We start from the raw sequence: 15,221 nt of genomic DNA, 5'->3' as shown, positions 1-15,221 counted from the left end.
TCGTCTGCAGGGCTGAGGGGAGAGATCTGTGTGTAAACAACACAGATCTCTCTCCTGTCAGCATGGACATGCTGCTTTGTATCTCTGCATAGCAAAGAGATACAAAGCAGCATGTCTCCCAAGTAAAACAGCACTCCAATGTAAAACGCACACAGCTAACCCTTTGATCACCCCAGATGCTAACGTCTTCCTGCCCATTATCATTAGTTTAGTGTCAGTGCTTTTTTATTTAGCACCGATCACTGTGTTAGTGCCACTGGGGCCCATTTGAGTGATTTTCTTGGTTAAATCCATAAATCTTTTTTTTTTTTTTTTTTTTCTTTCTATTTTTTGGAGAAGAAAGGTTTTTATTTACTTTTTGTAAAATTCTGGGGGTTTTTTTGTTTCTTTCAATTTATTTAGTAGTATTATGGTGGTTATAAGGGCACCCATACAATACAGTGACCATTACACAATATTCCACATAAATAGTCTCACCAGACTTATAATATATTTTATAGAATGATAGTGATACATAGAAAAATACAGAAATGGTTGCTTTGCATTTGAAATCTGATAATTTTATAGATTATGTAAATTCTCTTTGTCACAATGGTGTAATGTACTGGAAACACTCTGATTTTACTTACAATCTCTTCCAGTTTTGCATAGTTAAAGTATGCATGCATGCGTAGTCTAATAAATTTCTTCTATTTGCTTCCTTTTGGTCTGTTAAATATACCATTGAAAGTATTTAATTTAACAGCTTTTCTTGGCATCTGTCAATCCGATATAATAAAACAGCCAGAAATCTTTTGAGCTGTTAACGTCCAGTTTTTCATGGACTACTCCTCTATATCTATGGGCTACAAACCATCCCCCCCATTATGTAGTCCTAACACAACCCTTGACTTAAGTGTGACAGTGCTGCTGAGTATGGTTGTCACCTTAGGACAGGAAGTGAGTTAATGGCATGATTACTAGGTTAAAAAGAAGGAAAAGTGTGAAAAAAGACAAAAGTAATGCAGCCACCACATCTAAAGACTGATAAGCTGGAGTACTATACATTTTTGTTCTTGGATTTAAAACACTTTAACAATTTGATTTTTATAAACATTTGGTAGTATGAAAACATAGGGAATGTTTTCTAGCCCCTTGCCCTCCTGAGAATTTACCCTCCCCCCCCCCCTCCTGACAAGGCAATTTTTTGCGTTACAGCGCTGCGTTACTTTAACCAATAATTGCGCGCTCATGCAAAACTGCACCCAAATAAAATTTACAGGGTTTTTTTTCCCCCACAAATTGAGATTTCATCCAGTGGTATTTGATCGCCTGTGCGTTTATTTTTTGCACTATGGGAAAAAAAAGCATTTTGAGAAAAAAACAATATTTTGAATTTTTGCTATTAAACATGTCCAAGAAAAATATTTTAAAAATCTAATTTTGTCATAAATATACACCAAAATGTATTCTGCTACATCTTTGCTAGAAAAAAAAATCCCAACATGTGTAAATTAATTGGTTTACATGAAAGTTATAGCATTTACAATGGCGGTGTATATATACTGGGATTTTTTTTTTTTATATTTACTAGTAACGGCGGCGATCAGCGACTTATAGCTGGACTGCAGCGGACATTCTGACACTGGTGGGAACTGACTTGGTGTCACTGATATTCCCAGTGACACCAATACAGTGATCAGTGCTAAAAAAAAGAAAAACACTGACACTGTACTAATGGCACTGGGTATTAAGGAGTTAACATGAGGGGCGATCATAGGGTTAACTGTGTGGAGGGAGTGTTTTACTAGGGGGCTGTGTCAGGGTGCTTCACTGTAATCTCACTTTTCTGGATGGCTGGGCTGTGCACAGACATCCAGACCAGTGTGCCCAAGTTGACAGAGAGGAGAACTAAGTAGTAAACAAAACAGTCATCCTCCCCGTCGGAGATCTTCGTAAACCATCGGGCGTCAGCGAGTAATTACTGGCCGGGACCTGGTGATTTACAGCCGCAGCTGCGAATGGCAGCGTGAGTAGGGCGCGCACCCCCTACCCGGAAATGCAAAATCACCTGTGTATATATACGTGCTTTTGCGCACCTGTGCCGCCCTGTAGCAGTATTGCTGCTGTAGGGTGGTCGGGAAGCCGCTAGAGAAGACACTTCAAAGAACTGCATAATGTTTGTCTGCTTAACCATGCTATAGGAAAGGTCAGTTGAAACCAAAATAAGGATGTTCTAAAGCACATAAGTGTGGGTTGGAACTGGAAAGGAAGGAAGGGTTGAACTACTCGGAAACAGGTTGTGAAGGTATCCAGCCATTAGGGGTTCAACAAACCTTATAGGGTTTTGTTCATTAATCAAGGGTTAAAGCCAAATGGTTCCAGGGTTCCTAAAACCTTGGAGTGTTTCTCAGTCGTATTAAGTATTTCGGCCAATAACTGTTCTGGCAATTGGATGTTCTTTATGCTGTTGAGATCTTTTAGTAGGGAATGGGGGTTGTTTTGAAGAAGGCAGGGGTCATTTATTCGCCCAATTCACTAGGAATTAACTGTGAGGAGAAGGCATTGAGCACATTTTGCTCTAATGTATAGACAATCGTTTCATGTTCATTTCTACCTTTTAGGTAAAAGAACCCCATGGAGAGGAATCCTACTTTTTGGACCTCCAGGAACAGGGAAATCCTATTTAGCCAAGGCTGTAGCTACAGAAGCAAACAACTCCACCTTCTTCTCAATATCCTCTTCAGACCTTGTGTCAAAGTGGCTGGGAGAAAGTGAAAAGTGAGTATACTTCATATAGTATGCTGAATATGAGTACAAAAGTTGGATAAACTTAACTTTTCTTGATCAAACAAATTTTCAGCCAGTATATGTGGTTATCGTTCAGAAATTACATTCATTTTAAACTCGAATGTTAACGGCAAAAGACAATTTTTGAACGACATTTGTCCATTCACGGAATGTTGAAAGAATTTTCGTACAAATTTTCTCGTCTGAAAATCTACACGTGTATGGCCAGCTTAACACACTTCCTTATAAAGCTGGATATAAAGTGTACAATCCGATTGCAAAATTTCCTTTATACTTACCAAAACTATGTAATAGGAGGACAAACCTAAACAATTTATTCGCTTAATGACAACTCAGGAAGGCCTTTACACTGCATAGTTGCTGGTAGATCTGAAGGAGATTGTGTAGTGTGTGGCCAGCCTTAGAATGCCATGTGGGGGAGCAGACGCCTCTCAGAACCAACCATGGGAGTCAGGAGTGTTCGGTATATGAAGTGGCTTCAGCACCATGCTAGCCACGCCCTCTGACATGTTTTGTCCCTCCATGTGTGTGTGTAAAAATAAGAAATTAAAAGAATAAACAAAGTAAACCATACAGAGAAGAATTGAATGGAATAATGAGAAACAAATGACATTAAATAGGATGAAAAACAAATCTTTTCATCTGATTTAATTCCTTTCCTTTTTTCATTTGTTTCTCATTCAATTCTTCTCTGTATTTTTGTATTTGTTTGCGTTTTTTATTCTTCATTTCTTATTTTTAATTTCATGTTTGCTTTCATCTTTTATTCCTTATTTGTTTAATTACTTTTTCTTTCTCTTATACTTTTTATTCTGTCTGCTTTTGTTTTGTTTTCCTGTACCTTTTCACACACACACACCCTGATTCACCTCACTTCATTCACCGATGATTGAGAATTTATCCCCTAGCAGCTTGTTCTCCTCTCACCTCTGTGACCAAGCCCTGATGGGTGGGGTGAAACGCGTCAGAGGGTGTGGCTGGCGTGGTGCTGAGGCCACCCCATGTACCTAACATGCCTGACTCCAGAGATTGGTTCTGAGTGGCATCCGCTCCCCCTCCCCTCATTCTAGACGCTGGAGCAGACCAAAAGTCACTACTCCCATCATTCCTATGCTGGTGGGGTGATTCTTTTCTTTGAATCCAGCTTCAGAGCAGTGTCATAAAGCTCCACACATGTTCTACACAGCCTTAGAATGCCGACACTCTGGATGAAGGGAGGGGAGAGAGGGTTTCACTAGTGCTAGATGCATTGGCAGATTTAAATACACTAACAAATTGAAATCTAATTCCATATAACACTTTTTAAGCAGTTATAGCAAGCAGTTTCTTTTTTTTTATCCTTTTGGAATAAAGGTTTTAAATAAAAGCTGATTGTAAGCACCCCTGTCAGTGTAAAATTGTTTGCCTCAACATCTACCTGCTACGTCTGCAGAACAGCAAGTTCTGTTGAAATTCAGCACTTACTGGCAGGATGACCAGATGAAAATAAAGGAAAGCAAGCTTACTAATAAAAAAAAAAAAAAAAACTAATGCAGCCATCACTTCTAGGAATTGGTAAGCTGCAATATAATGAATGTTTGTTTGCTTTTAGGTTTAATACTGCTTTTAGGCTGCAAAGGTACGCACGGGTGTTACAAAGTCACAGCAGTGACCCTGTACTTCTCAGTGACAGCAGATATTGTCCGCCCTGTTGCATTCAGCAGGCAGTACTGCCGCTGAACATGACCCGCTTAAGCAACTGAGGCCATGCTGTAATTGACCCACAACCATGTGCAGTACACATGGATGCACCATGTTGGTGTGGGGTTTACAGAGTTAAAACGGGTATGAGGAGGGGACCTATCACCTCCTCACCACCTGTCAAATTCCTTCAAAAAGAGATCTGCAATGACAGCTACATGTGTAAATATAGCGCCTTAGTTGTGTATTGTTTGTGTATTTTTTTAATATTGTGCATTTTCATATGGTGCAATTGCTGACTGTTTGATCCAGTTGTTTGCCAATAATATTTAAATGCTTGCTGACACGTCATTACTTGTGTTTCAGGTTGGTGAAGAATTTATTTCAGCTTGCCAGGGAACATAAGCCTTCAATCATCTTTATTGATGAGATCGATTCACTGTGCGGGTCTCGAAGTGAGAATGAAAGTGAGGCTGCTCGCAGAATCAAAACAGAGTTCCTGGTACAAATGCAAGGCAAGATATGGCTCTTCTAACACCTAATCATAAGCATTTATGGATTTGACATGTCATTCAAATGTTTTCTTCAATTGAAAACAGGTGTTGGAGTTGACAATGAGGGCATCTTAGTTCTTGGAGCCACAAATATACCATGGGTATTAGATTCTGCCATCCGGAGGCGGTAAGTCGTTGCTTATGTTACAGGTGTTCTTAGCACCCTGATGATGGAGCTTTTTTTATGTTCACAAAAAGCAATACATTACCAGTCTGCATCATATTTTTTTTAATTACATTGTTCAGCTGTAGAGATTTTTGATGGTTTATACAATAATCGTATAGATAATTTTTATATTTTTCAGCAACATTGTACTCCTGTGTTGTGAGTAGACAAAACAGCGAGGCACAAGACAGGGCTACATAATGGTGGTGACATGGGAAAGGGGACTGGATCCTATGCTTTATTGCAGCATAACATATTGGGATAACATGGGTGGTAGGTCAGACAGGGAACACATTTTATATAAAAAGGGTCCTGGGTTTTATAACACTAAGTGACACTAATGAAAAGAGTCTTGTTTTCTTTTCTGTCTGTTGATGGAAACTGTAATTCTTAGGCTGTCAGATTATATTACTGCCTACAGGAGAAATGGACACCTGCAAAAAAACTAAATTGGCCAGCAGAGGATAACCTTCTTCTTGATCTTTCACTCTTTGATTTAGACCTTTGTACAGGGAGTCTCCCATGTACCTATCCCTGTTCGATACTCTGTGACTCCGTGGGGTCTGATTCTGGTTCTCTCTGTGCTTTAAATATCACGTTGTGAACCCATTAGAGCCTTGGTGCTCTACCTGCAGCACTCCAGCTATTTATGTGCAGCCCCTTTTGCCTTGAACTAAGACCGCCAACTGGAGTGTTTGCAGATCCTGAAGCATCAGGCATCTAGAGTCTCTTAGCAGCAGCTTGCAATCCCCTGCCACTTCTTGTATATCCTTGGTAGCATGAATTGTCGGGCAATCATATGACTTTGGGGCCAGGACTACTGAGCCTTTCAGTACTGTCCTACCTAAAGAAGGTAGATGATAAATGGAAAGGAAATACAGTGAGTTAAGTATATTACATCATGCTAGATAATCTAAGTTGGTCATCAATAAATAAACCTTTACATTTTTTTTTTTTTAATATGTACTTTTATTGAATTTAGGGAAAGACAGAGGGGTAAATGAGTAAAAATATGAAAATGCATGTGAGTTGGAGCTATGTTGCCTTGGTGCAGAGTTTCTCAACCTTTTTTCCCTTGGAGGAACCCTTGGCAAAAAGTCTTAAGGAACCTCTGAAATGTTCACATCTACAGGTCACAGAACATTGGTGTTATATTGATAGAACTATTATTTTTAGAAATAGCATTAAAGTGTTACTAAACCCGTGACCCTGCAGTCACTATATCCAGTCTTCCACAGTACACAGTAGTGGTGCACCCAAATGAAAATTCTGGTACAGAAACTGAATATTCAGGATGCACTTGGCTGAAAACCAAAACCGAAATGGACGGTTTTTAAAAATTAATGTATGTTTTTTGGAAAAAAATACACTTTAACCACTTGCCGTCCGGCCGCTGTATATAAACGGCAGGACAGTGGCAGTCCAGGGGCGGGTTGCCGTTCATAAACGGCGCCCGCATTTTCAAGCTGTGCGCGCTCCCTGGGAAAGAATTTTATGGTAAGCACTGACATCCTATATTTAAGGCATTTCAGTATGCCCATATTGAGTAGTAGCTTCATGAGCTGTTTTGACATCAGGAGTAAGTTCTCCTGTTAGTCTTATACATTTAAATTTTTACCACCATGTTTTAGTGAGTGGAATAAGTTTCCAGTTTGCTGATATATAGTAGCTTTGGCTACATTAAGTGTATAGGGAATAATGGTTTTCTTACAATAAGCTCTCTCATTTTCAAAATCTCATTGAGTATGCTGGATAAATTGTATGCAGTCTCAATGGGATATGATACCATTGCATCAAAAGCTTACAGTTTGTCGTCCTAGTTTGAAACTGAGCAACAGTATGTAGTGAAGGCCTTGCTCGCATTGGTGTGTTGCTGCACTAAAACGCAACTTTCCAGTGCAACAAAAGCTCATAAACATTTTCCAAAAACGCATATTATTTATTAATTTTTTTATAATGCACCAGTTTGAACTGGGCCCTAAGTTGTAAAAGTTTGAAATATTGTTTATTCTATAATGTCAGTTGTTCAACCTATATTTTACTAGTATGTTGCAGAGCTGCAAGAATCCGTTCTTTTTTAGGATCTGTGTTAAGTAGTTTTTCTAGCCTCTTTAACATTCTAGCCTCCTGTATGTAAACAATACAGATCTCTCCCGTCAGCTCCTGCACACTGCTTTGTATTGCTCTGCATATCAGAGCAATACAAAGCAATATGTTTACACAGTAAAACACACACACAGCACACCTTAAAACAGCACACAGTTAACCCTTTGATCGCCCCAGATATTAACCCCTTCCTGCCCAGTGCCATTAGTACAATGTCAGTGCTTTTTATTATTACTGATCACTGTATTAGTGTCACTGGGGATGTCCCTTCCACCCAGTGTCAGAATGCCCGCCACAGTCCTGCTATAAGTCGCTGATCGTCAACATTACTAGTACAAGAAGAAGAAAAAAAAAAAATAAATTCCAGTATATATACCGCCATTTGTAGATGCTATACCTTTCATGTAAATCAGTTTAATTTACACATACACATTGTTTTTTTGGTTTTTTTTTTTGTTTTTTTAGCAAAGATATGTAGAAGAATTCATTTTGGACTAAATTTATGACGAAATTTTATTTATTTATTTTTTTTTAATTTTTACTGGGCATGTTTAATAGCAAAGAGTCAAAAATATTGTTTTTCTCAAGATTGTTGTTTATAGCGCAAAGAATAAAAACCGCACAGGCAATCAAATACCACCGAAAGAAAGCTCCATTTGTGGGGAAAAAAGGACATAATTTTCGTTTGGGTGCAGCGTTGCATGACCATTTAATTGTCAGTGCCGTATTACAAAAAATGTCCAGGTCAGGAAGGGGGGTAAATCCTCTGCAGTGCAAGTGGTAATTATCTGGTAGGTTGCTAGCCTAAAAGAAGCATGTTTATATCAAATGTCAAGACTCCTGATACACACATGCTTCATTAAGGTCAGTGGCAGTGACATCTGTTTAAGATGACAGCCCTGGAGCATGCACCATCAGAGAAAGGTCAGAACTGTCAACTCACATATATCTGCCTTGACACCACCTCCTTCACAGGCAACCAAGAAAATCCATTTATTTAAAGTGGTTGTAAACCTGAGACATGAAATCTGAACAAAGCACATCCTCCTATGCTGTGTACTTGGCTCTCTCCAAAAACTTAGTTTTGTTTCTCTTTGCTGCCCAGTTCTTCTTTTATTAGCATGACTCACTTCTGACAGCTTTTCCAGACACCAGCAGAAAAAAGGTGACCGAGAGGAGAGCTCCAGCCTTTGACTGATAGTTACTGCTGTGCTTGTTCTCTGTGTAGAGTGTGGGGGGGGGGGGCTTCCCTTCCAATGAGGGCTAGGAGTTCTCTCTGAGCTGTACAGTGTGTGAATTCGGGTTCCCACCCCAGTACTTTCTGCATGCGAGAAATACTGCCAGATTTTGTGTTAATCTATGTATTGTAGAAGGTTTACAGGACAAATAGCTTCAGGTTATTAGGTATAGTGCAATTTACGTTTCATCATCGGAGGCTGGTCACCTCACTGGGTATATGTGAGGGTTTACAACCACTTTGATGTTCCCAAATGCTTGATCTGAATTTTACACACAGCTATTGTTGCTTTGTGATGCAAATGTCATTCTATTGTATGGTCATGGAATTTACAATTTACTTTCTTAAGAATGTCCACACATAGTATAGTCTGCATCTTCATATTTGCATCTTATGTTTTTATAATTTTGTCAATGCTTTTGTGTTGGTCACGTGCTCCACAGCATTTAGTTGTAATTTTAAATCTTTTCTTTTTTAGATTTGAAAAGCGAATTTACATTCCTCTTCCAGAAGCACACGCCCGAACAGACATGTTTAAACTTCATCTTGGAACTACAGCTCACAGCATCACAGATGCAGATTTTCGAGACCTGGGGAAAAGAACAAATGGCTACTCTGGTGCTGATGTCAGCATAATTGTACGAGACGCCCTAATGCAGCCTGTCAGGAAAGTTCAGTCTGCCACTCATTTTAAAAAGGTACTTTGCCATTTCTCACTATGCTAGGTGCAGATCTTTTCTCTGTAGATCTCGTTTACATATCTGTTGTAGTTTTATCCTGAAGACATAAGGAGATGACCTCTTGACTCCTTTTTCAGCAAATATAAATTTTTTCTTTTTTGTTCACCTCAAGATAGATATCGGAGGCAATAAACTCCACTGGTAGCACACAGTTTTAGTGTTTTACAGTGAAAAAGTTGGAGTACTGTGTGTTTGTATATACAAATGAGATTCCATTGAAATGTGCAGATCGCTTTATAAAATGTGTGTTGCTGTACTGGGGCATGAGGGTACAGATCTTTGTTTTTTTTTTTTTTTTTTTCTCAAAATGAAATGCGTGGATAATTTTTATACTAGCCTACCTTATGCTGACTTCAGATGTTTGCTACAGTATTTCTAACAAAACAGTCTCACTTGTTTTCTACTTATTACAATGAAAGGTGTTTTCCTTTTACATAAAGTTTTTTTTCTTTTTTGCTTTTTTCATGCAATAAATCTTTCTATTGTTCATTTCAATAATCTTAAAGTTTTGTAAATTGACTGCTATGGATAGTAAGGCATTACTTGTGCGCAATGTTATTCTTTTGTTGTGCATAATATTCCTTTATTTGTTGGATGCCAGAACAGTAACAGAAGTGTGTTGTTTTTCTAGGTACGAGGGAAATCTCCTCTCAATCCAGATGAGATCTGTGATGATATGCTTACTCCGTGTTCTCCTGGAGATCCAAATGCCCGTGAAATGACATGGGTGGATGTACCTGGAGATAAGTTACTGGAACCCATCGTAGGCATGGTTAGTCAGAGATAATGCAAATTTAAAAAATTGCCCTAAAAATTTCAGATATCTTTTTTCTATTCCTCTAATTAAGAAGTAAGCAGTACCTACTGAGGTCTTCATTCTAGCTAAGTCCTGGTTTACACTGAATGTGGCTTTAAAATTGCACTACTTCAGCTAAAGTAGTGCAATTTTAAAGTCGCCGATCAGTGTGATTTCATATGCGGCTTGCTGACATCTGTGCAACTTAATGCACAGTTGTCAATGCAAGTCGCACATGAAATTACCAGAAATAGTGCTGGAACCTCTGTCAAAATCAGTCGCACCAATTTGAACGGTTCCAAATAGGGTGCGATTTGCCATGCGATTTTGAGCGGTCAAATCGCATGACAAATCATATTCCCAGACGCTGCATTTTTAAAGTGGTGCAGGAACCTTTGTCTTGCATAAAAAGCAGGCATGGCAGCCCATTCAAATGAATGGGCTGTCGTGCCCAAGCAAATGCGGCTGGCTAAGCCACAGTAGTGTGAACCTAGCTGAAAGCAATCCCAAACACCTGCAGGTATTTTGAGAGTATGAATTAAAATCTCTACATCAAGAAAGTCCTTCGAAATTAGTTGGGAGCATATTCAGTAGAACTGCTAAAAAAAACACTTTTCTTCCAAGACATATCATTCTTGTAAAGTATAATTTGGTATGTTAAAGTGGCAGTTATTACTGGTATATAGAAATTGGTCTGTGAAACTTCTGCTCCTCCCATTTTGTGGATCACTAGTGATTTCCAGTGATCGCTAATGACAGCAGACCGTTGTCTAAAAATATTGCTATAATGCGGTTATGTGTACTGTATATGCATTAATGGATGCTACTCTTTTGTGAGGTATATTTTTCTTTTTCCTTGCAGTTGGAGTACAGCTTGCATTTATTTTGTGTATTACTTCAATGCTTCAGTATTGTTTGGACAGCACAATGCTGCTTGTCATTACTTATAATTTCTTCAGAATAAGCCATGTGATTCACGAGCTTTCGTTCTTCTCCAAGCAGCAATTGCATTATTATAGCAGTGACTTCACTTTGTGCGGTCAGTTAGTCAAGCTGAATTATGATCACCTAGAAAATTCAATGCAGTGCATTTGAATTAGTGTTCTTGCTGAGAATACCATCCCTATGTTTATTCTGCTCAACAATTGGCTCCTGCCAAGTTTTGTATTTCCAAGAAATGTGCATTATGGAAGTAGCATAATGGAATAGAGGTATGAAATTATATTTGCAATGCAAGAGTACATACAGAATTCTAACACTAGAATTGTAGTGAAATAAAATATTCAATAAGAATGTTCACAAACAACTTTCAGAAGTGTCAGAAATAAGATCCTGAAAGATGTTAGTCGCTTGACCAAAGAAGGTGTAATAGGGTCCATTATCTAATTCATTGGGATTACCTAAACTGTGAGAGTATATGTAATCCCTAAAAATTAACTGCTTTTATTTGCTCCATTTAAATCTATTAATATAAATTTGAAAGCTTTATTTAAATGTTAAAATGATATTAAAGACTTAGGCTTTATTTTTTAAAAATATCAACATTTTATACTTCCATGCTCCATGCAATGATTTTGCACTGAGCAGCCCCGCTTGTCCTCTTCTCAGGTCCCCGCCAGAGCTCTTGGCCCGTGCCCCCATAGCAAGCCACTTGATTGCTCCCAAGCCCTTTCTCCCTTCTCACTGGCTGTGATTGACAGCAGCAGAAGCCAATGGCTCCTGCTGCTCTGTCTGAGCCAATGAGCAGGAAAAAAAGCCAGGAGATCTGCTGCTCCCATGCACATCACTGGTTCCCGATCTGGCTTAGGTAGGTATTGAGGGGGCCTGAGGGGCCTGTTGATCTTGTCCTAAAAGCAGTGCTACCCTTTGCACTCTGCAGTTTTATCTGAAGCAGTGTTATTAGCCCTGACAAGTTTACCTCTGGGAACAACCAAAAACCCTCCCCTATGTTGTGAACGTATCTTTCCTATGATAATGAAAAGAGGGATGTGAACTGCATTTCTTTCTGCCCTGGGATGACAACACTTCTCCTTTTATAGATACAGCTCAGTGAGTGAGCATTTTCACTGTAAGACAGTGTTTCTCAACCTCTTCTCAGTCAAGCCGCCCTTTACAATTCTGCACAATATTGAGGCACCCCATTATACAATGTAATAAACTAATAGTTTTACATAATGCAGCAACATTCACATATGTAGGACACCCAAAGTTAGAGGTGATTTATGCTTCCAAAGTAAATACACTTTGCACACTGCTACTGACTAGTATTTCAGTGTTTCTCTTCTCCCTCATTCACCTAATGTGACCCCAGTGCTCACAGAGGAGCAGGGACGGGGCAAACAAGAAATACCTATTACACACCTGCACTCAGTGACTGCAATTAACTAAATACCTAAAAAAAAAAGCTGCTGTGTGTAAGCTTACATAACATTTTTAGTCCTTTATCACTGAACTTTAAACCAACAACCAACAATTGTGCAAAATACTAAATTATTAAATAAATATATAATATCCCACGTAATGGCTCCAAGGAGCAGGGCCCTCCTAACTCTCTTGTATTGAACTGTGTTGTTTCTGTATTGTCTCCTGTTTTATATTGTAAAGCGCTGAGCAAACTGTTGGCGTTATATAAATCCTGTATAATAATAATAATAATGGAACTTTAAATTAAAACATCCATTAATTATTAACATCCTTCAAGTGCTGCTTGCAGCTATCCTGTATCTTGTGCAATACAGTTCAAAAAGTGCTCTGTGCAAACTGCAAACCAAATGCTGGTAATCATAAAGTGTCCTTCAAAAAGTGCTTGTGTTCAGCAGAGAGCTACCACCACATGTGAAAACTCACCAGACAGAATTGACCCCCAGCTAGAGTAGGTCAATCAGTGCTTTATCCCCCTAGGGGCTAATCATCCAAGGTGCCACCACTCCTTCCTCTCTCCACAATCAGGGATTTCATAAAACAGAGGAAATAAAGGGTTTTACTAGTGTAAAAACCTTTATTTAGGCAACATACATATACAACTTAAAACCCATGAGCTATCATGCGCACATTTGACTGTGCATTCTGCTCTGCACCCAGGTTTGCAGTGTCTTTATCATACAACTCTGAGGCAGCTTCCGGGGGTGTTCACAGGCCAAAGCTGCGACAGGAATTCTACTCTGTTGCGCTCAGCAGGCACTGCATTGCAATTGCCCCCCACAACATGGCAATACAGTGCCTTTTCACATCCTGCCAAATGCTCTTTTTAGAGTGACCGGAATGTGGTTCACTCTTCAGGGAGCAAAACAAGTGTAAAAATACTTGCAGCTGCTGGTTAACAGGCAATGGTGTTTCAATATATGAACCACTGGAAAAGGTAAGTAAATAAGCACTTCTTTTACAGATAGGCTATTCTGTAAAAGTGACCCTGTGGAGAGTGTTCTATATATTAACTGTACAATTCTTTCCATTTCAGGCTGATATGCTGAGATCATTAGCTCACACCAAACCCACTGTGAATGAACAGGATCTGGAGAAATTAAAGAAATTCACAGAAGACTTTGGACAAGAAGGATAAATTGGCATGCAAACAGATACAAGACCGTTTTCTGAAGCCTTTTTTCTTTTCTCATATGTTCTTGCAACAATATACATGGCATACCAAATATTTGCCTGTAAAACTGATTATTTAAGTCGCGTGGAAGTGATTTCAATCCTACCAAACGCTTTCTGAGCTGTCTAATATACCAGAATCTACTGTAAAGTCTGTATTTAAAAAAAAATATATTCCTGTAATGGCTTAGATGACTGTCAAGAAGAAGCATGTGGGACCACTAACCAAGCATCCAAGGCCATATTGTACCAGAATGTGTAAAATCATACAAGAACTTTGTTGCTGGACTATTAATTCAACATTTGGCACTTATAAAATGTATGCCAGTAAAGATGAAAGTTTTTTTGCTTTGGAAAAAAAAAGTCAGAGGCAAATATATATGTGCAATCAGTCCTTTAGACCAGCACTGAGGGAGACTAGTTAAAATATTCAATGAAAAACTGATTTAATGTTTCGAAAGCCTACAGGATTAATGTAACTTTAACCCCTTTGCTGTTTGTCCTCTTCAGGTTTTTTTTTTCAGCAAAAAGTATAAGATAATAAGGATGTATACCTTTTTTATGTGGTGATGTTTTTGTTTTTTTGTTTTTTTTCTTCACTTCTTGTTTTGTTCTAGAAAAATGTAACAGTTTAGATTATTATGCAATGTATTCTGTATATATCTATTTTTTTACATTTCCAGGTGCATAAATTTGTCAATCACATGCCAAATTATTACAGCAGGACTAAAAGGAATTTATTGCAAATGCGTATTTATCTTCCTTGTCCAAGTTTCAGAATTTAATAACACAACAGTCGCAATCCTGTTACAGTCCAGAGGATTCTAATGTCCCGGGAAAAAGTAAAACTTCCTTACTTCACAGATGCCTTGGCTGATTATGAGCAAAAATGCATACTGTATATTTGTGACCTCGGAGTAGAGCTGAATGTATTTTGCTACAACCTTAATAACAGGTTTGACCTAAGTAGTGCCTTGTAAGGTAGGAGGTTAGAATTTAGTTTTTGTTCAGAAGTCAGTATATTCCATGGGGCTAGATTGTTTTAGCCATATGTATTCAGTACCAATAATTCCATTAAGCTTGCTGTTTATGGAATTTTCCATTCCTGCAGTTACTCCTAATGACATTCTTGTTGTCAACTGTTTGTTTTATTCCGGGCTTTTGTACTGTATGTGTGAAATCCTAGAACTGTTGAATCATCTGTTTACTTCAATAAACTTCTATTCACTACAATGTGATCTTATTTTTTTTTTTTGTTAGTATTTTGCTCTGATAAATGCTACAAATTTCATTTTTATCAATTTAGAATAGTCAGAATATTGAAAAGGTGTTGGTTACTTATAGTTGCTCTTTATTGCATTAGACTACACTACATTTCACACTGCAGATTTAGAAGTGTCACACTTCTATTTTAAAGGAAGCATGTCATAAGATAAATATGGAGGCTCTCGCTGCTAATTGTAAATGCCATTTGCCTGTCTTGAGTCTCTTGGTTTTAAAATTTTGAGTGAAAGACCTGGAACAAGTATGCAGATAAAGGCATATGACTTTCTCCCAG

The 15,221-nt window shown here is 38.4% G+C and overlaps 1 protein-coding gene across 1 annotated transcript in view; it reads left to right on the top strand.

The window, feature by feature from the left end:
- The window catches only part of VPS4B (vacuolar protein sorting 4 homolog B), a 44,140-nt gene extending 29,244 nt beyond the window's left edge, over positions 1–14,896 (top strand). Inside the window, exons 6-11 of the mRNA XM_089674875.1 lie at positions 2,604–2,760; positions 4,837–4,985; positions 5,070–5,151; positions 9,012–9,231; positions 9,905–10,045; positions 13,527–14,896. Coding sequence (XP_089531001.1) covers positions 2,604–2,760; positions 4,837–4,985; positions 5,070–5,151; positions 9,012–9,231; positions 9,905–10,045; positions 13,527–13,628 — 851 coding nt within the window. The 3' untranslated portion in view covers positions 13,629–14,896. The remainder of the gene's footprint in view (positions 1–2,603; positions 2,761–4,836; positions 4,986–5,069; positions 5,152–9,011; positions 9,232–9,904; positions 10,046–13,526) is intronic.
- Positions 14,897–15,221: the final 325 nt, after the last annotated feature.

Source organism: Staurois parvus, unplaced genomic scaffold (assembly GCF_062004578.1).
Source record: "Staurois parvus isolate SC_StPar_1 unplaced genomic scaffold, SC_StPar_1.0 ptg000153l, whole genome shotgun sequence".
Classification (NCBI taxonomy): domain Eukaryota; kingdom Metazoa; phylum Chordata; class Amphibia; order Anura; family Ranidae; genus Staurois; species Staurois parvus.
The sequence above is the reverse complement of the archived record's forward strand: the minus strand, read 5'-3'. Positions and strand labels throughout refer to the sequence as shown.